At 36.9% G+C, this 23,493-nt stretch overlaps 1 protein-coding gene across 3 annotated transcripts; it reads right to left on the reverse strand.

Moving 5' to 3' along the window:
- Positions 1-328: 328 nt before the first annotated feature.
- On the reverse strand, positions 329-23,466 carry ggt7 (gamma-glutamyltransferase 7). 3 transcript variants are annotated; one of them, XM_084099865.1, is made up of 16 exons: positions 23,344-23,466; positions 20,169-20,365; positions 19,307-19,533; positions 16,203-16,354; positions 15,058-15,172; positions 14,830-14,897; positions 12,452-12,525; positions 11,266-11,459; positions 11,016-11,103; positions 9,268-9,395; positions 6,966-7,054; positions 6,661-6,813; positions 6,333-6,450; positions 4,381-4,518; positions 4,206-4,305; positions 329-3,095 (listed from the first exon to the last, which is right to left on the reverse strand). In XM_084099865.1, exons 2-16 carry the CDS (start codon positions 20,356-20,358, stop codon positions 2,926-2,928), a joined length of 2,004 nt encoding a protein of 667 aa, XP_083955991.1. In that variant the 5' UTR covers positions 20,359-20,365; positions 23,344-23,466; the 3' UTR covers positions 329-2,925. The 3 variants fall into 3 exon arrangements, with proteins under 3 accessions (XP_083955991.1, XP_083955992.1, XP_083955993.1); XM_084099866.1 differs by lacking the exon at positions 23,344-23,466 and adding an exon at positions 22,818-23,119; XM_084099867.1 differs by lacking the exon at positions 23,344-23,466 and adding an exon at positions 23,099-23,117.
- Positions 23,467-23,493: the final 27 nt, after the last annotated feature.

Below are 23,493 nucleotides of genomic sequence, written 5' to 3' on the forward strand. Positions count from 1 at the left end.
ATTTAGCATTTCAGCTTCATGTAAATTCATTATACACGAAATAAATAACTTTTCTCGACGGTTATCGATAGTTTTAATCTAATGTTAATCGTGTTTACGTTATTTTATGATAGGCTATAATTTCATTTCTTTTTATTGTTTTGCTTTTAGTTTTCTCAATTCATTCACTTTCATATGTTCAGTGAGACTGTGAGCTTTTTTTTATTAAAGAACAATTTAATTTTAGTCAAATTTATCTAGTCCTTCCAGTGGTTGATAGCCTAAATAAGCAATTCTAGCATATTCAAAGCATTGATTATAGTATAGGAGGCACAAAACACAACGAAACTACACATAAATATTTATTCTTCATCTTGGCCGCTCTCATTGTAAAGCTACTAAACACAACAGTGATGCTGTTACAGTGCAATTATGTTCATTTGGGAGAAAAACACATAAATGCTGGTCAACAGCTTGTCTCTCAGAAAATATGTGCAGCAAACATTCAAGGCATTAATTTCACTGTTTCCACATAAAAGAGACAACTCATTAAAATTACATCAGCAAACTGACAACCACAATTTAAAAATAAAAACTGTTGAAGCAATTATGATATATATTAAATTGCACGTGAAAGATTATGACACACGTAACTGTAGGAAAATCCATCTTATTTGCCTCGTATTACAATTTAGCTTCATTCAGTTTAGGTCATTTACTTGGCTAATAAAATAAGACTATAAATTTACACCAAACCCTCTAATATAATCAATATATAATATACATCATTCATTTGTAAACAGCAGCATTTACCCTCTCTGTCATTGCAAGAATGTCAGATTCACTTTCATGTAACATTTACACACATTTGTGAAGCTACTTCTTCACGAAGACTTCATAGACCTTGCGAGATTTGGAAAAAAAAATCCCTCCATTTTCCTTTCCCTAAACCTGGAGTCATTCGCATAATAAGGCATAATCCCACACAATCCACAAAGAGCTAGTAATTATGGTAATAAAAAGACAGTGAAATATACAGTACAAGTTAAAAGTTTGGACACACTTCAACGAAAATGTTTCGTGATGTTAAAATCATTTTGATGTAAAGTCTTAGAAATGAGTTTTGCAGGATGGATGGGTTTCAGCTGGGAGTGAAGGAAAAGCAGCCATGCCTGGAACATCTTCAACACGGGTTATTTACTGTTTTGTAAGCATCCCAAGATGTACTTCAGGAAGGTTTTCTTTTCTTTTTTCATAGAAGTGAGCTAAACTGAAACTCTAGATAAAGAAATACGCTTAAATATTTAAATTTCTTTATTTTTTTAGGTAGAGCTGCACGATTAGTTGTTAAAAGTTTGCGATCTCGATTCAAACACCCACACGATTTCTTTCCTACATGACAACGATTCATCTGAGACTATTAAACCTTTGACAAGTACGATTCAGATCTGAGTTGGCGCTGCCGCTGATCCAGATCCAGAGAGAGCAGTTATCATGTTAGCCTATATGAAACAGCTTCTCACACAGTCTTTTCAACCACAGTCTCATTATTTCTGTGTTAAAATAATTCAAATTATCACAAAAGTACTGCGATTAAAGTTTATAGTTTGCATATAAACACTGATGTCTACGGTAGTGATTGATTACAAGATGGCGTCAAGAGACTGTTAAAAATGTATTTGTCTTTGAAACATTCATGAGTGAGTCATTGAATCATTCATTCAAGAGATTCTTTCAAAAACGCTGATTCATCCAGTAACGAAACAAATTAAGTCTTTATGAGTGAGTCATTTAATTATTAATTCAAGAGATTCGGTCAAAAACGCAGATTCATCCAGTAACGAAACAAATGAAGTCTTTGAGAGAGTCATTGAATCATTCATTCAAGAGATTCTTTCAAAAAGGCTGATTCATCCAGTAACAAAACAAGTAAAGTCTTTATGAGCGAGTCATTGAATCATTCATTCAAGAGATTCTTTCAAAAACGCTGATTCATCCAGTAACGAAACAAATTAAGTCTTTGAGAGAGTCATTGAATCATTCATTCAAGAGATTCTTTCAAAAACGCTGATTCATCCAGTAACGAAACAAATGAAGTCTTTGAGAGAGTCATTGAATCATTCATTCAAGAGATTCTTTCAAAAACGCTGATTCATCCAGTAACGAAACAAGTGAAGTCTTTATGAGCGAGTCATTAGGTGTGCTGGACATGAAGTGGTGCTGTGCAGATTGATCGGTGAATGAGATTAAAGTCCCGCAAGAGCGAGTGGAAAGCAAACAGAGCCGTCTCCCGATAAATCTGCTCAGCGCCATAAATCAAGTCCAGCACACATAATGAATCGCTCATTCAAATCCATAAAAAAAAAAAAAAATTCAAATGTATTAAATATTTTTTTATATAACAATTAACATTTTGTCAGAACCTCTAGTAAATGACGTTATTTTGTTTAGTTGTCTGTTCAGAATCGTGATCTTGGTTTTAAACAAAAAATAATTATTACTTAGCCAGAATCGTGCAGCTCTATTTTCTCTGTCACTGCATAATTCTATGCCTCCTTTTGTGTTATTTTACAGTTTTGACGACTTTACTATAACTAAGAAAAGAAAAGATCAATAAATGATGAGCAGTTATGTCCAGAAGTTTTGACAGGCACTGTATGTGTCGGAGCTCAAGCGGACTCATCTAGTCATGAGTGAGAATGACACACCAGTGTCACGAAGAGTAGTTCTTGAAATCTTTAGGTAAATGAGGAAAAACACTGCACATTTCTCTCTGCCTTTCACAAGCTGTCATCGTTATCATGCTCGTGTGCGCATGCAAGCTGTTTTTCTCTGTGTTTGTGGCTCATTTCCATCATCAACTCGCCCATTTAATGCACAAACAGTATGACAGTACAATCCCGTGTCTATCTACAAGCTCCCGTGTGTGTGTGTGTGTGTGTGAGTCTAGGGCATGGACATGGACAGCGCGGAGGCGTCGCTGCTGCGCGGGTCCTTGACGCCGATGATCAGGTCGTTGGTCCTGCGGGTTCCCTCCACCAGCGAGATGATGTCCACCTTCTGCACCGCGTGGCCCTTCTGGGTCAGAGACGCCACATCCGCCGGCAGAAAGTTCGCTGCACACACCAGAGACGCGTTACAGCGCAACCCGACCCCGGACATCACACACTCATATCATCGTCGCATCACAAAATGGTGCTTTCCACACACCGGACACTTTCCACATAAAGGGTCCAAAACAGGGCTCTTACATTTCAGATTGTGCTCAACCTTTGAAGAGCTGATGGTTGACCTCAGTCGTCAGATTTATATTCTCTGTTCATATGAGGTTTACAGTCTTCATAATGTTACCAAAATACAGCATGTATAAAAACATTTTCAAGTTTGTTATTTTCAAGCATCAAAATTTAATCTACAAAATTCATCACATTAAAAAGCCAAACGTTGGTTTGCAGTTATTGATTTAATTACATAATATTAAAATTAGTGCTGGGCAACTATTAATTGCATCCAAAATAAAAGTTTGTGTTTACATAATTTAAGTGTGTGTACTGTGTATAATTCATTTGTATATACAAATACACACACATGCATGCATATATTTAAGAAAAATGTTATTTATATATAAAATATTTATGATTTATTCTCCTTAAACAATAAATCATCTCATTGTTTAATTTTTTTATGTCTTTCCTATAAATGATGTACTTCCTGTGTCTCAGTGTTTCAATTGTTAACACGAACAATTTTTTAAAAACTTTTTACAAAAGTTTCGTGTTAGTAAAGTTTTCTAAAGAAATTGGTACTTGTACTCAGCAAGGACACATTCAATTTATTAAACCGATAGTAAAGATATTTATAAATGTTACAAATAAATAAATGCTGTTCTTTTGAACTTTCCACGATTTCCACGAACGTATGAAGCAGCGCAACTGTTTTCAACACTGATAATAATCAGAAATGTTTCTTGAGCATCAGATCCTCATATTAGAGTGATTTCTGAAGGATCATGTGACACTGAAGACTGAAAATACAGCTTTCATCACAGGAATACATGACACATTAAAATATATTCACATAGAAAACAGCTATTTATAATATTTCACTGCTTTTACTGCATTTTTGATTAAATAAATGCAGCCTTGGTGAGCCGAAGAGACTTTTCTCAAAAATCTTAGCGTTTGAATGGCAAAACTATAATATATAATAGTATTTTCTTAACTCACAGTCCACCAGGAGGGTGTTGTTCTGGATGAGAGGATGGAGTCTCCCGTAGGACACGCTGTCACTCATGTTTTTGCGTGATGACAAGACATTAATCAGAACCTGCAGAAACACACAGCAGAGTGAGTGTGTGTGTTGAGCGCAGCGAGTGCTTTAATGTGATGGACTGGGCCTGACCTGAGCGATGCCACTGGCGGCGCGGTCCGCGTTGGAGGAGCCCAGGGCGATGTAGGTCCCGCACACCCCCAGCGACGGCCTCACCACCACCGGCATCAGGAAGGAGGCCGGACGCTTGCCCGGCTCAACGCTGTTCCGCTGAGGACCACACGAGCAGCACGTCACAAGCCTGACACTTACTGAACACAGCACTGGAGTCTTAACCGTAAAAACACTACGGTAAAAAACTGTTAATCGGTTGACAGAGATCGCTTACTCTATATGGTGAAACACTAATAAATGTGCAAGTTTTGGTAGTAACCATAAACAGACATTCCCAGAATTCTGTGTGTAACGCTTCACATTTGATGGTTTTCAATTTAAATAACCAATTCATCTTTGTTTTTTCTTATTATTTATGTATATTAGGGTTTTATGTTAAATATTATGTTGTTAAATGAATGTTTATTGCATTATGTAAGTGTAACCATGATGGTGTTTTATGATAACGTATGTATTTGTGTGTGTGTGTGACACAGCGGCACCTTCATATAATAGTATTTACCTCAGTTTATGGAAAAGCTACTTTGATTCATCATGTTAATTTCTCTGTTTTTAAGGTGGTTGTTAGTTTATTATAAAAAGTAATAAACATATTTTAGTAATTTGGTGTATTAACATTACTTAAATTGTTAATTTACTTTAATTAGGTAAAACTTCAAATGTTGATGCCATACTTTTTTGGAGTAAAACTGTGGCAACCATCGATTTTTACGGAAACATTTTACAGTGTTGAAACACGTGTGTCTTGATAAATCACACGTCTCTGACAATAACGCTCTAAAAATTGGCTTTTTCAGCCGATCAGAAAATCAGCCAATCAGAATCTCTCTCAGATGCCATATTGGGGTTTGCTGACATGACTTTTTAGGGAGCAGTTTTGCAGAAAGGGCACGTCTTTTGGCAGGAGCAAACTAAATTATTTAAAGCACCTTTTAAACCAAATGGCACAACAGGATGACTTTTTAATTAGGAAAAATCAATGGATGCAGAAAATAGACACTACAGGTGAATAGGGTAAACATTAACTAGCCGATATCACCATGAAACTTTCCCAGTTGATTACCTACATTAAGATGAGAAAAAAATGTATTACAAGTTTTCTGTAATTTAATGTTTAAATATGCAAATTAGGCTACATCTAATTAAATATGCACTAATTTGCATATATTTGCATATCTGAGTATTGGATAAAGCCAGGTTAAAAATTATTTTTTCATTGTGTTCACATATTAGATTGGAAAAAAATTACAGAGGGATTTATGGATATCTACTTTTTTTATCCTGTAAATCAGAATATACTGTCAATAGCCTTAAAAAAAAGATTTTCGCCATGTTTTTTGGAATAAAATGTTATATAAATCAAGCTAGGAATAATATATTTACAAATCCCTCTGTAAATGTCTTCATAATATAACTAGGTACAAGACTGGAGAGTTTGGTGTATATCGGTGCTACTGAAGTGGAGATTTCAGATGAGAGAAAAGTCAAGAGTTAAAGGCTTTAAAGATTTATCATCAGCCAATGAGATTGCGCATTCAGCCCTTTTACTTTCACGATTGGTTGCTGATAAAAAGGAAATGACCATATTTGGATCCGACAGCACTGTACAGGAGAGAGAGAGCTTTCCAGCGGTGCATGTGTTGATTAAGAACGCCAACTTTTGATGAATTTATGAGAAATCTACAGACGCAAACAGACAAAGTGTAGTAAAATAAAGACCTAAATGTGTATTTCTGACTTTTTTTTCACCACAAGTCTGAAAGAAGACACGTTATTGAAGACAAATATCCAAAAATCTCAAAATTGACCAGTAAAAAAAAAAACTATGTTTTTGCCTGCCGTGTCTCGCCTTAAATGTTGAATTGCAAGTTTAGGTGAAGCGTGTGCCAGTTTTTGCCATCCAAGCGTACCTGATTGAACGCTGCTGAGCCGTGGGTTTTATTGGGCCAGGAGAAGTCCAGAATCTGACTGTTGAGGAGGATCCCAGAGGGCGTCACAATACGACTCCCAAACGGCCGGTTTAGTGAGCTAAGAGCAGAGCAAGCACAAATCACATCATTCATGACTGTGAATCAGCCATTAGTTTAGCGTCGGTCAGGGGTGTCCAGTTCTGCTTCTGGAGGGCCAACCTCTGCATCTTCAAAACGCTCGCCTTGAAGCTTGAAGTGATCCTGAGGAGCTCGATGAGCTGGCTCAGGTGTGTTTTATTGGACTGGACATCTACACACACACACTCACCTCATAACAGACACGATCAGGTCATCGGTGCCCATGATCATGAGCTGGCTGGCCACGGCGCCCTCCTGCAGCTCGTACGATGGGACGTAGTGTTCGGCGGCCGCCGCGAGCGAATCGTTGATCATTTGCCGGAAAACAGCAGCCTGGGTTTTACTGTCAAAGCCAGTGAATGTTAAGCCAACGACATCGAAAAACAAAAACATATAGAGAAATGCTATGAATAAACTGATCACTGCCTTGAAAAACACACCATTAGAAAAGAAAATGTTGATTTTAATAATTGTTTGAAGGATTTTGTGTGTCACCTGAGCATCTGCGCCACCAACTCAGAAACCGAGTCGTTAAACATGGGGTCTCCCAGTCCACTGGCTTGAGACAGAGCGATCTTCAGCGACTGCATGTGGAGCAAGCGAAACGGACAGGAATATTCAACATTACATGAGCCTGAGCGCCAGCGTTATTCAGAAAACCATTTAACATAAACATTCAGTCAATTGAAACAAATTTAATGTCAACTAAAATAAAATAATAAAAAACTTTTTATTTTATTTATTTTAGCTAGTTGCCAAGGCAATATTTTTCATTCAAACTTGATGTCCTAAAACAGAAATGAATAAAAACTATTAAAAAAAATAATAAAAAAAAATTAATAAAAGTGACAAAAACACAAATTTTCTAAAACTTTACAATTTAAACCAGAAAGCAATTTAATTTAAACCAATTTAAAATAATAATAAAAAATTATAATAGTTTATACTAAATAACACTAATTGATACAAAATTAACACCGTTTGATTTTTGGGTGAGCGATCCCTAAAGCTTAACCCTTGAGCGTCCTAATGGACATTTTTGTCTTTTTCAGTTTTGTTTTTTTGATAACTTTGCCTGTGTTAATGCTAACTGCATAAAATTTGGCTCAGGTGTGTATTTTTATTGGAATTTTACTATTTCACCCCCATTTCTTTAAAAAAATATTTTTTGCACTAGGTACACAGTTCCTCTCAGCGCATTTTGGACAAAAATATCTGCATTGAAACCCATTAAAACTGCCATTTTTAATCCCAGGGCCATTTAACTATAAAATGATGCAATCTTTCTTAAGAGGCTTTCATTCTGTTGGCAAGGCTTCAAAAATGTTATTTTTACTATTTTTTACCAGATGGTGCCATTTTTTCAGGTTTGGCCTATAAAGCAAATACTCGCTTTATTCCTGTTTTCTGCTTCGGCACATTATAGAGCCAGCTGGGTAAATTATGCAACGATAATTGTGTGGGTGTGTTGGTATGGATGTAAGAGTGTGGTTTATGTGTGTAATAAAAAAAATATGTGTATGTGTGTGTGTGTGTGTGTGTGTGTGTGTGTGTGTTTGTAATATTTGAGAGAGAAAAACTCTACTGCAAATAAAAGAACAAACTTTAAAGCTACAAAATTGTAGCGTTGATGAAAGTTTAAATGTGAATAAAATTCCTAAATTCAATCTGTTCATCATATAAAGCGATTGAATTTGGACTAAACCTCTCGATTCATACGAATTAGTTTTATGATCTCTTTATGAACTTTTTGAAGCATCAAAGTGGTAGTGGCGTAGCTGTCAATGGAGGGACAGAAGTCTCAGGTTTCATTAAAAAGACCCGAAGACGAATGAAAGTCTTACGGGTTTGGAAAGACATGAAGGCGAGTAATTAATAACAGAATGTTAATTTTTGGGTGAACTTTCCCATTAATACTCAGCACTATTATTGATTTGCCTGCACTGACACTACTGGAAGAGAACTGAACTAAGATGGATGATGAATGGATCCAGAGCTGCGTTATAGATGAACTAAACTCATTCCATAATTGATGATCTTTACACAGTTACTGAACAATGTCAGTTATTGACTGACATCAGATGAACAATGACTGTTTACTATTGTCTTTTAGAGCTGCTTTACAGCAAAACTCAATTCTGTTCGCATCACTGAATCATTATTTTAATGTTTATCACTGTAAAGCTGCTTTGAAACAATCTATATTGTATAAAGCGCTACAGAAATTAAAGTGACTTGACTTAAGCGCTGGAATGTCTTAATGTTACATTTTAATAAAACTCCCAAAACATCATAAATCAGCTCAAATTATTATTTTTTCCTTACACAATCAAAACCAGCTCAACTGGGTTTAAAAAAAGATGTCAACCCAGAGTAAAGCGTACTGTAAAGTTATATACACTGCAAAAAATGCTTTTCTTACTCAGTATTTTTGTCTTAATTCAATCTTAATTCAAACGGAAACAAGATTATTTTTCTTACCCCATTTGGCAGATAATTTTACTTGTTTTAAGCAAAAACTGATTGATTTTTTCCACCAGAAAACGAGACATAATATCTTATTGCATTTTACTACTTCAAAAGCATCTTGATTTAAGTGTTTTTAGATATTTGGACTGGAAATAAGACAAAAATACTGAGTAAGAAAAGCATTTTTTGCAAAGCCTGCATGAAACGGAACAGGAAACTCTTTAGTCAGTGTGAAACTCATGATGGAAAGAGCAAGCAGGCAATAATCTGATTACAAAGTACAAACACATCACTATTAAAAGCAATGAATCCCGTGAAACGAGAGTACCTCAGCGATCCAGTGGTAGATCTGTCCCCTGGACTCCTGGCGTGTGATGTTGAATCCCTCCAGGATGTTGAGGGCGGAGAGGAGGGCGGCTCCGGCGTGGGGCGGAGGAGGAACAAACACCCGCTGGCCTGTCAGAGCAACGCACAACACGGTCAACCTTTCATTAAATCACTGCGGTATTGGAGAACTGAGGCTTGAGGAAAACACAGGCTACAGGAAAAGTATAACATTTTTAACTAATGATGATGAGTAATATGCTAATAAGCAATTAGTTAATAGTGAGAATTGGACCCTAAACTAAACTGTTACCGCACCGTTGCTAAAAATAAACTTTTAATTGAGTGTGCAGTTATATTGTTCTTCATAAAGCAATGAGCCACGAGAAACCGTCCATTATAGTGATCGTACCACAGTTCTTAGAAAATAAAATGAATAAAACTTGATTAGGCAACTGTAATTTGTTTAGGGTTGCCAACAAAGACATGAACTTGGCACATTAACACATAAGTGTGTGCATTTAACAACACCTTAAAATACAGATCATCCAATCAGAAGGCTGGTTTAAAGTACTTCTTCCTGCCTCTATGTATTAATGCTCATGGGTAGCCTAAATGGGTTCCATTCAGACCTTAACATTAAGTATTTTACTGTTATGTGTCAACAAGATTCAACAAGACATTTTCACCTGGCTATACCCAATGTTTAGATCCGTTGTGGTATTCATGCAAATTAGCACATACATAATTAGATTATGCACCGTTTGTCCATGTTAACAAACCATTTCAAAAAACTTGTAATACATTTTTTGTTTGTCTTGATGTAAGTAATCAACTCAGTAATTTTCATGGTGATATCTAAAGGTTAAAATTGTTACCCTATTCACATAAGAAAAATAATGAATAGGCGTATGAATAGGCTATATTTGAGTCTTTTTCTAAACTTTCCCCTAATGGGATTCTTTGGGCTTTTTTTTCCTTACTCAGGACATACTGAGGATACAAAATCAGTTGAGTTTGCTTCTGTTGCAATTTGTTCAAGGTTGACCCCCATTTTGACTTAAAATGACTGGACTAAAGCAGAAACACTCAGTTACTGTACAGAAGTAAATGTTTGTATTGACTTTGCTACATTTTGAAAAACAATCTTTATACTTTTTTCTTTTTCGATTGTTTCTTTTCCCGATTGCAGACCACAGAAAACAACACGCGGACGGCTCAGGGATCGTGATGATGTGTGAACAAAAGGCTGAGTGTTTTCAATGAATCAATGAAACCTATCAGGTCAAGCGGGGCATTTATGCTTTAACTACACCATTACACTGCCATAAAGAGCTGATCCATTATTTATGGATTCCATTGTACATTAACTAATATCAGTTACTTTAATACATTAGTATTTTTCCCATGGACTACCTTAACTTTTAGCTAATTTCCATACAGATAGATTTACCTTAGAACGACTATTGTGTACTTTATAAAATACTGCTGAACTTCCACTTGCATTTCTCATCCACCCAGTTCTGAGAAGTCAAGTTACAACAATAAGTGTGCTCTACTTATGAAATTGATACAGGCTAAAGCAGAAGGGTGTTTTATTGCTCTACTGTTAGCAGTTTTTGCTTCGCAGCTGTGAAGGCCAACAGAGACCTAAACTACTGCAGTAAATCAATAATAAACTGCAACAGACAGACATTTCAAAGACTCAAAGGGTCTTTTAGAGCTGCTTGGTGTAAAGCGATGGGTATTTACCCTGGTAAAGAGTTTGCAGTGGCTTCTGTATGATAGTGGAGTAGTTTTTGAAATCCTCCTCTGTCAGCACACCTCCTTTAGCTTGAACCTGGTCACAAACACACATAATAATCCTATTATAATAATATGTTTTGTTGTTAAAGTGATTGGAAGCACAAAGAAAATATCTGCAAATGGCAAGTGTTTGAAAAAATATTAATAAACACTGTAATAGTATATAATGATAATAAAAATAACACTGGAGACATACCACTGATGTCATTTCCTGAGTCAGATTCCCACTGTAGAACTCTGAGATCCCATTGGCTGCAATCTTGTCCAGAATGGCAGCCAGATCCAGACGTTTAACCAGAAGTCCCGCGAGTGGAGCCTGACCGTTAGGCAGGAACAGATCTCTGAACGTCTCCGACACATTCTGCTCCTTCACTTTAGACAACGCATCAGCTGTGGAAAGATGAAGTTACACCAAACTGCCTCAAACATATGGCATATGGCACACATTAACGTAACTAAACTGACACATTTACTTTTCTTGCTGCACATTCTTCCGAATTGCTTTTCAGCTGACATCTCTAAGCCACTTACTTTTCAAGCCTGCATACTAGAGCTGTCAAATGTACTGCTACTACCGGTGCCAAGCAAAACAATTAAATAACTAAATGAATAAAAACAGTTGATGATACCTTAAACGTGTGTTTGAGTGCTTTCTAAGCCACACAAGTTTCTATTTACAGTGGCTACAATGCTCAAGGCTTGTAAAAGCACAATCACAATCATATCTGTTGAGCTCATGAATGCAATTGCCAATCGAGGGTGATAGTCAGCAAGTTAGTCAGAATCCACTTAACGCTGAAAACGCACATGGTGTTGTTTTGTTCAACGTGAACCGCACGCTCGCAAATCCTTTCATTATAAGCCAACCAACAGTGTAAACACGATGTAAATAAGAGATTCATTTTACAGCCAAGACAGCTTTATTTTATTATAACGTGAGTTTTTGCAGGAGTGCAGAATTCAGTGAGCTTGTGTTTTAGAGGTTGACAGCCTTAGTCTTCTCTTGCTTGCTGGTTATTACACCTATTCACAATCTGAATACAACTTTAGTTTTTCATGCTGCTTAGTACACTGCAAAGTTTCTGGATCGACAGCCGTATTTAAATGTGTGACTGAGTCAGAAACTGCGATGAATGACAGTGATAATCAATGGATTGGACAAAATGGGAATAAAAATAAATAAATAAAAAATAAAAAGTACTTTATTCAGCAGTTTTTGCTCTGGTACCGAAATCTGCACACAGATTTTTTACTGGCATTGGTACCGACTACTGTAATTTTTGTACAGTGACAACTCTACACTACCTACAGACCCGTCCTGTAGACCTCAGGGATGTGTGCGTCACATGTGTGTGTTGTGTGTGTGTGTGTTGCGTGCTCACCCAGCTCATGCGTAATGTTGAACCCATCCCTCGCCACGTCTGCAGCCGTAGTGATCACGTCTTTCCACGACATTCTAGAGGAGGGCGAACATGCACCATTGTCAAGCTCTTTTTCCATCATTTAAAGTGAGAATTGATAAAAATATGAAAAATGAATCTCTATTACTCAGTAAGATGTCTACTATTTGTTAGTGCGCAACTTCAAGTGGGTGCACAGTAGGATCTATATGACCTTAAAATTGTCCAGAAGTCATTTCCAGTGGCCGGTTGCATAAAATGCCTAGACAAGTCATACAAGTTAGCAATCTAATTTATTTCTTTAAGAATAGTTATAACTTTTTTAATTATGTCACTTTAAAACGTGCAGTCATGGGCAAAAGGGGTCCATTGTCTACAGTCAATAGTGTAGCGATGTAGGAGGCACAGAAGTCACTTGCACACAAAGCAGCTTTCTGTTGGTCAACACAGCGAATCTGTGGGAGCAACATGAACTTGTTGCTAGATATGCGTGTAGAAATCTTTCAGCCTCACGTCACATTCCCGATCATGTGATTGCCTAAATCCACATTGGACTGGATTGTGAACAGAAAACACCAGCCTGAAATGCCCTGTTTGTAGTTCGACCATTATTTCTGTGATGCAGCTGCGTAACACATCTCCACAATGCCCGCCCTTCAGGCCCCCTTGGACTTATGGTTCATTATCAAAAATTATGACCATTAAAATAGCAGCCTAATGACTATTGTTGTAATAATGAGAAGGATAACGGTGTAGTTTCAGTCTGCTGCCTCAAATGATTTACACAGACATGGCAAAACAAATTAAAAGAACTGAAAACAACCAATAAAACACAGACCTACAACACACTCATTATTCAGATAAATGGATATTAAAATGTAAGAGGGTGAAAAAAACATAAGAGTTGGGGGGACTTTGCTGTATTTTTTTTTTAAACTATAAACCCATGACAACAAAGTTCTGTTTACATAAATAATCCATCCTGTTATCACATCCATGATCAGATATATCACTGTGTAATGCACATACAGTACCAGTCAAAAGTTTGGAAACACTACTATTTTTAATGTTTTTGAAAGAAGTCTCTTATGCTCATCAAGCCTGCAGTTAAAAAAAAAAACAGTAATATTATGAAATATTATTACAATTTAAAACAATGGTTCTCTTTTTTTAATATATTTTAAAATGTAATTTATTTTTGTGATGCAAAGCTGAATTTTCATCAGCAAGTACTCCAGTCTTTGGTGTCTTATGATCCTTCAGAAATCATTCTAATATGATGATTTGATACTCAGTTATTATCAATGATGGAAACAGTTGTGCTGCTTAATATATTTTTTTGGAATACTTTTTTCAGGATTCATTGAGTAAAACGTTAACAGCATTTATTCATAAAAACAGCATTTATTCAAAATAAAAACATTTCTAACAATATAAATCGTTACCATCACCTTTTATCAGTTTAACGCATCCTTGTTGAATTAAAGTACTAATTTCTTTAAAAAAAAAATAGTTATTGTTCCCAAACTTTTGAACGGTAGTGTATATTGTTACAAAAGATTTCTATTCTAAATAAATACAGTTCTTTTTAACTTTTTATTCATCAAATAATCCTGAAAAAAGTATCTCAGGTTATAAAAAAAATATTAAGCAGCACAACTGTTTCCAACATTGATCATAAATCAGCATATTAGAATGATTTCTGAAGGATCATAAGACACCAAAGACTGGAGTACTTGCTGATGAAAATTCAGCTTTGCATCACAAAAATAAATTACATTTTAAAGTATATTAAAAAAGAGAACCATTATTTTAAATTGTAATAATATTTCATAATATTACTGTTTTTTTGTTTGTTTGTTTTTAACTGCAGGCTTGATGAGCATAAGAGACTTCTTTCAAAAACATTAAAAATAGTAACGTTTCCAAACTTTTGACTGGTACTGTATATATTTCATTTTAAGAAGACATGAGAGAATGTGCGTGACAGTCTGGGTAATCTGACCAATGAGAGTAGAGTAGACCAACCAATCAGAGCAGAGTAGACCAATCACAACAGACTGGGCCATCTGACCAATCAGAGCAGAGTAAACCAATCACAACAGACTGGGTCATCTGACCAATCAGAGCAGAGTAGACCAATCACAACAGACTGGGTCATCTGACCAATCAGAGCAGAGTAAACCAATCACAACAGACTGAGCCATCTGACCAATCAGAGCAGAGTAGACCAATCACAACAGACTGAGCCATCTGACCAATCAGAGCAGAGTAGACTGGGCTTTTTGGAAGAATGGGCTTTAAAGAGACAGGAACTACAGAGCACTTCAGGCAGAAGGTGAAGAGAGGTATTGCTATACCTTCCATACAGCTGATGAGCTTGATGCAGTCCACTGATCATGCCTGGGACAGCCACGGACAGACCTGACTAACAGACAGAGACAGACACGTCAGCGACTGCAGAACGAGCACAGAGCAGACACTGTGTTTGTGGAAACACTCGCACTTGTTGATTTGCTTCGGATTTTTAACATCATCATATGACGCACATTAAGCCAAGATGAAAGCAGATCAAAATAAAGCTTTACCCTTTGATTAACATTTATCATCATGTCCTCGTGAATACCAGAGGGTGCCATCTCACGGAAGTCAATGACCCGGCTCTCATTATTTCGGATGTCATGGATGAGCATCACGCCGCCACTGAGAAGAAAGCAAGATAGAGTCACTCACTGTTTTTGATGAATCCCCACAAAATCAATTTCTCTATCCCTGCACACATGCCTTCTCGTAACGCTTTCTTTAGGCTTCCTGGAATTTCCATGAACTTAAGAGTTATTTCTGATTTACTGCAGAAGGATTTCTTTTAAAAAAATCCTTTAACTGAGATTTCTAGCTAGACTTTTGAAATAATATTTAAACAATTATAATTAAGGAGACATAGTACTCAGTTTCTCATTGATTTCTCAGCAAGTTCTACTTTAGACAAACACTCACAAAGAGATATTTAAAATATTTTACAACAGAGCAAAAAAAATAAAATTCATCAGAAGAAACTTCTTCAGATTTTGCTCATTTCTATTATTATTTTGTGTCTACGTTCTATGTTTGTATTTTATTTCTATTTTCTTGAAGTCTACCAGGGGTGGGTTCTAGATTTGTATAGTTGCTTTTTGCTTTGTATTATTAGTATATTATTTTGTAATATTTTTGTGTTTCTTGACTTTAAAAAAGAAAACCCAAACAGTTGTTAACAAAAAAATAAGATTTTGCTCATTTCTATTACTTTTCCAGTGCAAAACACAATACCCTGATATGTAGGTTTTTCCCATGACAGTGGGAACCTGGTTTCTACTTTTCTTAAGCTCGTAATCTTTAAAGGGATAGTTCACCCAAAAATGTAAATTCTGTCATTATTTACTCACTCTCATGTCGTTCCAAACCCATAAGACTTTTGTTCATCTTCAAACACGAACCTGAGAGATTTCTGCGCCTCCATTGAAAGTCCATTACACCAAAATTTTACACTTGAAAAAGATCATAAAGCATTGTAAAACTAATCCATATGAATGGAGCAGTTTAATCCAAGACTTCTGAAGAGACACGATTGCTTTACATGTTAGATGTTTTGAGCTTCTGTTTACCAATGATCATTTTTGGGTAAACCAACCCTTTAAAGTCTCCCTTACAAGACAAAGAAAGGCTGTATTAAGCAGAGAGCTGGAGCTCGTACCCGCCGATGCCCGAGGCGTGGGGATGGATGATGCCCAGGCAGAGGGAAGCGGCGATGGCGGCATCAACGCTGGACCCGTGTTTGCCCAGAACGTCAAAGCCCAGAGACGTGCAGCGGGCCACATCCGTCACCACCGCGGCTTGACTGTACACCTGAGGGAAGAGGTTACACAGAAGCAAAGGTTTTATTGGAATAGAAGCTGAAATTTATTCTCCACCAGCCAAACAATTATACGTTTGATTGGACAAAACAGTAATAGCACATCTTTTCCCAACAAGCAAATCAATTAGAGGCATCATTCACTGAACACTACCAAGCCCACCAACTACTAACCCTGTTTACCTTTGGCTAACACTAAGAAAAAACTAACAACCCTGTTTACCTTTGGTTAACACTATGAAAAACTACAGACCTTTGGTTAAAACTAAAAAACCTAACCCCACCAACTCCAACGTTTACCTTTGATTAATGCGCTAAAAAAACTACCAACCCTGCTTGCCTTTATTAACATGTTTATTTTCATTAACATAAAAAACTACCAACCCTACTAAACCCATATGGGGCGCCGTTTGTAAAGCGGCTCACGCTGAAAATAACAGCAACATTTTGTCACATTTAGCTTCAAACAATGTTTAAAAAACTGGTATGAATTTTTGACGGTCACTTTTTACCACATTTACAACAATATTTGTCAACTTAGAAATATTTTAAATAGTTAAATCTAAATATTAAATGTTACACCTAAATGTTAAATCTAAATGCTAAATCTAAATCTAAATGTTAAATCTAAATGTTAAATCTAAATGTTAAATCTAAATCTAAATGTTGAATCTAAATCTAAATGTTAAATCTAAATCTAAATGTTGAATCTAAATGTTTCGGGTGAAACTAAATATTTAACTAATATGCAAATTCCAAATGCCGGTAACCGGAAGTGCCAAAATAAAAGCTCGAGGAGGTCAGTGTGTGTTTATAGCATGGTTTATAGTGTCAAATAACGAATAAAAACCATCTCATAATAATAACTATAATATAATGATAATAACTACCCAAAATAATAAACACGTTTGGAGAAACTGTAGAGTTTCGTGATGAGAACGATGAAAGAGTGATGACATGATATTCAGTCAAAGTGAGCCCCCTCGTGGCTATTATGGCTACAGGTCATAAGTCCCACACTTTTCATAAAAGTGACACTAGCCTACTCTTCAAATACAGTTTCTCCAAACGTGTTTATTATTTTAGGTAGTTATTATCACGATAATCCATGTCCAAAAGTCAATTTCCTCGGATGAGATGTTTTTTATTCGTTATTTGACACTATAAACCATGCTATAAACCACTATAAACACACACTGACGTCCTCGAGCTTTTATTTTGGCACTTCCGGTTACCGGCATTTTGAATTTGCATATTAGTTAAATATTTAGTTTCACTCGAAACATTTAGATTCAACATTTAGATTTAGATTTAACATTTAGATTTAGATTCAACATTTAGATTTAGATTTAACATTTAGATTTAACATTTAGATTTAACATTTAGATTTAACATTTAGATTTAACATTTAGATTTAACATTTAGCATTTAGATTTAACATTTAGGTGTAACATTTAATATTTAGATTTAACTATTTAAAATATTTCTAAGTTGACAAATATTGTTGTAAATGTGGTAAAAAGTGACCGTCAAAAATTCATACCAGTTTTTTAAACATTGTTTGAAGCTAAATGTGACAAAATGTTGCTGTTATTTTCAGCGTGAGCCGCTTTACAAACGGCGCCCCATAAACCCATACTAAACACCTACTTTAAGGATACACCCAACCCTTGCAGCATACAGATAAAAATGATTAAAACAATCATTTATTACAATTTAAATATGGTTTGTTTTAAACCAGTGCTTAAGATCCTTTCACACTGGACGCAATTTTGACACACAAATAATTTGCGCGATGGTTTTATTTTTTGATCAGCTGTTTGTGTAATGAGCGCTTCCACACCGAACGCGAATGTGCTGCGGCGAAAACACGACTTTTATTTTTTTCCGCTTCGATGTCGATTTTTCTTTTTACTTTTGCGGCGACAGAAAAGGCTTCAGCCAATCACACACTACAAGGACAACGATTTGAAAGACAATGTGTGGCGTAGCATTGCCAACCAACTCGGTTATCACGATGTTGTGTGATAGTTTTAGTCGTTGTATAGTCCTGTGCTGTGTAGGCTAGCAGGCTAAACTACATTTGGGATAGAAAGCTAACACTATTATCGTCAAAGATAGAGACAGAGACCGTGTTTACTTTGAACATGTAACAAAATGTAGTGAGACTATTTAGGGCTGATTTTAGTATACTATACATTCTTTGTGTGATATCTACAGTTTCTAGTCGAATGATTTTAACTTGTTACTTCGTGTGTTACATTACAAAACGCACTGTGTTTAGTTGAAGATGCAAAATAAACTGGAAAAACCTCAGGGACACCTATGTGAGAAAAAGGAGAGAGGAAAAGGAAGCTTTTTTAGAGATGTTAAAGATAACGTTCAAATACGTTGTTGACTTACCTTAGAACTGATGTAGACATCCTTGTTTAATTTATCCACGTTTAGTTGGTGTTGTGGTCTAAGTTACCGCATAAATTAATCCAGAGCAGACACTTCTCGGTTGAGATGTGGTTTGGGAAAGGGTAAAAAATACATACCTAGTGTTGGAGTTGAATGTACCCCATGCACACTGTTTGACCATTTTAAACTTAAAATGACAAGAAAAAACAGATAAAAACGAATGAAAACTGACTAACTGCAATGCATTTCAATGCACGTGGAAGCAGAGAATGTCCGAGTGTATTGGGTTAGCTATGCACACTGTGATTGGCTCATCGCGTTTGGGGGCGTGGCTTAGCCATAGGTCAATTCGCGTCGCGGCTGATGTGAATGGTTTTGACGTAAACTATTCGCTTTTCCGTTCCGCATCCGGTGTGAAAGGGCCTTAACCCTCGTTGTAAAAGGCTTTATATCATGTAATGCTTTTATCTCGATTGGCAACCTGTTCCAGAGTTGGGATCCCTTTACAGAAAGGCTCTCTGTTGCTGTGTGTTTGAGCGCACCTGTGGGTCCCCGAAGTAGATCTGCATGATGAGGGCCACGGTGACCCCGGTGGCGAAGGTCAGGCAGGCGGTGATGATGACGGTCAGGCCGTCCCGTGTGCACGCGCACTCCTGCGCCAGCGGGTCTCTGGTGGTCTCTCTCAGGGGAGAGATGTCATGCCGGGCCAGGTCCGAGGCGGAGGAGGGCAGCCGCTGCAGTCGGGCCGAGTTCAGGAACAGATCCGGCTCTATGGAGAGACAGGACAGGAGTCAAGGAGTCACCTTCATTTATATAGCGCTTTTAACAATATATATTGTTTCAAAGCAGCTTTACAGTGATTATAGGAAATTACAGTAACAGAGATTGTTTTGGCTTTACAGCAGCTCTAGAATAAAGTCATTGTCCAGCTAAAGTTACTTTTGATTGATTCACTCCTGCAAAGATCATTAGTTATTAACTTAGGGGGCGCTAACACAACACCGCTCTAACAGAAAACCCTTAATGCGATCTGGCCCGCTCATCCAACAGTGCCTGGCGGCTCGAGAACACAAACCTTGAAATGTGTTCACAATGCAAGCATTGACATTTTTTAAAACTTTATCATCTTTGCGTAAACTACAAAAACGCAAATCTGTGAAAACGCTGACGGTGTGCACACGCGTATTACGTGTTTAGTCTATAGGTGTGCGCAGCTGTGTAGTCTTTCTCTACAAACTGACCTCAACAAACTACCTGTCTGGCCTTAAAAATGTATAATACAGTTCATAATTGTAAAAATTTTTTTTTTTAAATCTGTACAGAGGTAAAGGGAAGGAGGCCTTCACAGGGGCGAGACTGGTTGACACAGACCGCATCAGACTATGATCAGAAGCATTCATTCACCTGTGTCCTGCTCACTGAGGAAGTTATCGTCGTCTTTGCGTGATTTGAAGGCGTTGTCTGCGGAAGCATCATCTTCCGGGAGTCTGGGGAAGCTGGTGATGCTCATGTAGTCCACAGGGGAATACGCACTGGTCAGAGCCGCATCCTTCTCAACCACGGTCACTCCCGTGTCGGCTGCCGGAGCGTACATGATTCACCTGAAATCACAGACCGGTTCTGCCTTCGTCATGCTGGACATTCACGGAAATTCACTTTTGTAGGCCAAAACCCTGACACGATTTAGCATTGCAGCACTTACGATTCCATCGTCCTGGAGTCAATGCATTATTCTGAACAGGTTTCTTTTTGGTTAAATGGCTGAAATAAGGTCTGTGGTGAACACAAGCTCAAGATATGTTCACATTTCATTCAACAACATCAAATACATCAATAATACCAACTTGTAATTTATTAATGCTTTTGCTTTCTGTAGAGCTGCTTTATAGCTGAATTGAATTTGTTTCATAATTGATGAACATTAACCTGAACTAAATAATGACATTATTGTTTCCTCTTTTCTAGAGCTGCTTTACAGTTGAAATAGAAGAAGTTGAAATAATTTCAGAATTCTGAAACAATAAAGGGTTAGTTCACCCAAAAATTATACCATTATTTACTCACCTTCAAAAAAGCCATGCTAGGTGTATGACATTGTTCTTTCAGCCTAACACAATCGGAGTTGTATTAAAGGGGTGGTATAATGCCCTTTTCACAAGATGTAAAATAAGTCTCTGATGTCCCCAGAGTGTGTATGTGAAGTTTTAGCTCAAAATACCCCACAGATATATTTATATAGCATGTTAAAATTGTAAATTTTTGAGGGTGAGCAAAAACGCACCGTTTTGTGTCTGTCCCTTTAAATGCAAATGAGCTGCTGCTCCCGGCACAGGGGGCGGAGCTTCAAGAGCTTGTGTCCTTTTACCTCACACACACATGCACTGAAAATTTCAAAAACTTTTAGCCTTTTATGTTCAAACCGGAGTCAGACAATGATGGAGAGACTCAAGAAGAAGTGGCAACATGTAGAAGCAACAGGACATTTCTGAATGGTTAGTTGATGAATTTATGTAGCTTATGTGTAGTTATCTTCTAGTCATTGATTAGCATATTCTGTCCTGATAATCTATAAATCGTGTTCTGTGGGCGGGGTTTATGTAAATTCTAGGGTTGGTGATGTCACTAACCCGGGAGGAGTGTCGTGTAGTCTCTACCAGCCGTTTGTTGTAGTCCTTAAAAAGCGATTTCTTTAAAAGAAAATATCTCCCTTTGCTTTGAACTTTGAGCGTTGTAACTTTGCAGATGTTGTTTATGCTCAAACAGCAACATTACACACTAACTAAAGTTAGAAAAGTGAAATCATAATCAACCACCCCTTATACAAAAAAAATACCCAGGCTCTTCCAAGCTTTATAATGGGAGTGAATAGAGCCTGAGTTTTGAAGCCCAAAAAAGCGCATCCATCCATCATAAAAGTAATCCATACGACTCCAGGGGGTTAATAAAGGCCTTCTGAAGCGAAGCCATGCGTTTTTGTAATATAACTCAGGTTGCGTTTGGCTGAAAGAAGAAAGTCATATACAGGAAGGCTTGATGGTGAATAAATTATGGGATAATTTTCATTTTTGGGTGAAGTAAAACTTTAGCATTGCTTTCCTGTTTATTAGAACTACACAAATAAATGTAAAAAAAAAAAAAAAAAAAACCTCTAGAGAATCATCCAGGATATACAGCATCTGTTCTGCCTCGTGTCGAGTTATTAGCTACTTTTATTTGCCTTTGACTGTTTATCCATAATTATGGGTATCTGACACGCAACTCTTCACCAAAACTATTTTACACATTGCTTCTCCTTTTATAAATATCAGGTATGCATTTTACATGAAAATATTTACAGATAGACTACATACATTTTTTTTTGTAAATGTCACACCACAGGAACATTTCAAATAAACTAAGAGCTAATAAAAAAAAAAAAGAAGAAGAAAAAAAAGACCAGTTATACATTTTCACTATATCAATGTTGATTAAAACAAACAAACTAGTTTTTAAATGCATTTTGTAAACCGTCCCTTTTATTATAACTATAATGACCATTGCAGTGATTTAACACAAACCAATAGGTCATTCTTTCTATTTGGTGCCATTTCAGCTTGGTTACTTCCTATAAAAAAAAAAAGTTATAATTTAATCATTTTATCTTGTTTACACTACAAGAAAAATATATCGGTCCAGCTCAGGATATTATTCTTTAATAATTTTGACCAAATTCTTCACACAGGGCCTAATGTCTTGAATGCACCGTTATTGTAAAATTTAAGCTAAAATTTTCCCCACTTTACCATGCAAATGTATTAAACAAAGTGTTCAAAACCAAGCATTATCTTGAAAAACTGATCTAAAAAAATCACAATTCAACACTTCTAGTCTAGAATGACATGATATCACAGGCCTCCATATCTTGTATTCACTGAGAGTAATGAAGGCCTGGATGATGATGATGCTCGTTTAGCTAATATCGACAGCATCGCCTGCCTATCTGCGATATCCAGAAAAAAAATACATTTGTCATGGAAATTACTCGCTAGGCTTTAATAGAACACCCCATCATACCAGATACAGGAGACGCGCGTGCTGGCGCTTTCTGGATGAATCAGTTCGCCGTCACAATATCACTGGTGTGTTACAGATCACATCCGAATAGATCACAGAATAACCAGTGTCGAGTGAAATACATCTGCGTGCGGGGTCATCCGTCACACACACACACACACACACACACACAACACTAAAACAAACCGGGGAGCGCGCGTTCAACGCGACATCGACTAATTTCCATCCATCTGTGTTTCCATCCGTGACTCGGAGGTCAGAGCTGTGTCTTGTCAACATACAGCTGATTCATTCACACACTCGCTGTTTCCACACGGATGCGGAGCAGAAAACCTGAAGGATCAGCTGACATCTTCACCGCAATGTTAAAGACGCAGGTGTGCGCGTTTCTCGCGTTCAAAATACCAACAAAACAAAACACAAAGGTCTTGGCATGTTTAAAACGGCCAAAGACGCCCGTCTGACGTACATTAGCAATTAAACAATAGCAATAATGTCTTAAATGCAGCCTTTCCATCATACTTACGGGTGAAACGTGCGGTTCAGCTCCTTTGGTACATATTAGTCCTGGTGAACAAGTGCATTCATTTCTTTAAATGACTCAAACACTGCGCATGCGTCACATCTCATGAAGAGACGCTGATCCTGCAAAACAGGTTCATCAATCAACCCTCAG

Source organism: Abramis brama (genome assembly GCF_963993115.1).
Source record: "Abramis brama genome assembly, chromosome: 22".
NCBI classification, from domain to species: domain Eukaryota; kingdom Metazoa; phylum Chordata; class Actinopteri; order Cypriniformes; family Leuciscidae; genus Abramis; species Abramis brama.

Bases quoted from the DNA above. Each gene is read 5' to 3' on its own strand.
- ggt7 (XM_084099865.1), bottom strand. From the start codon at position 20,358: ATGTACGCTCCGGCAGCCGACACGGGAGTGACCGTGGTTGAGAAGGAT. The intron at 6,814-6,965 runs GTGACACACAAA...TGGCTTTGACAG, and splicing joins TTGGTGGCGCAGATGCTCAG to TAAAACCCAGGCTGCTGTTT. The intron at 4,306-4,380 runs GTCAGGCCCAGT...GTGTTTCTGCAG, and splicing joins CCGCCAGTGGCATCGCTCAG to GTTCTGATTAATGTCTTGTC.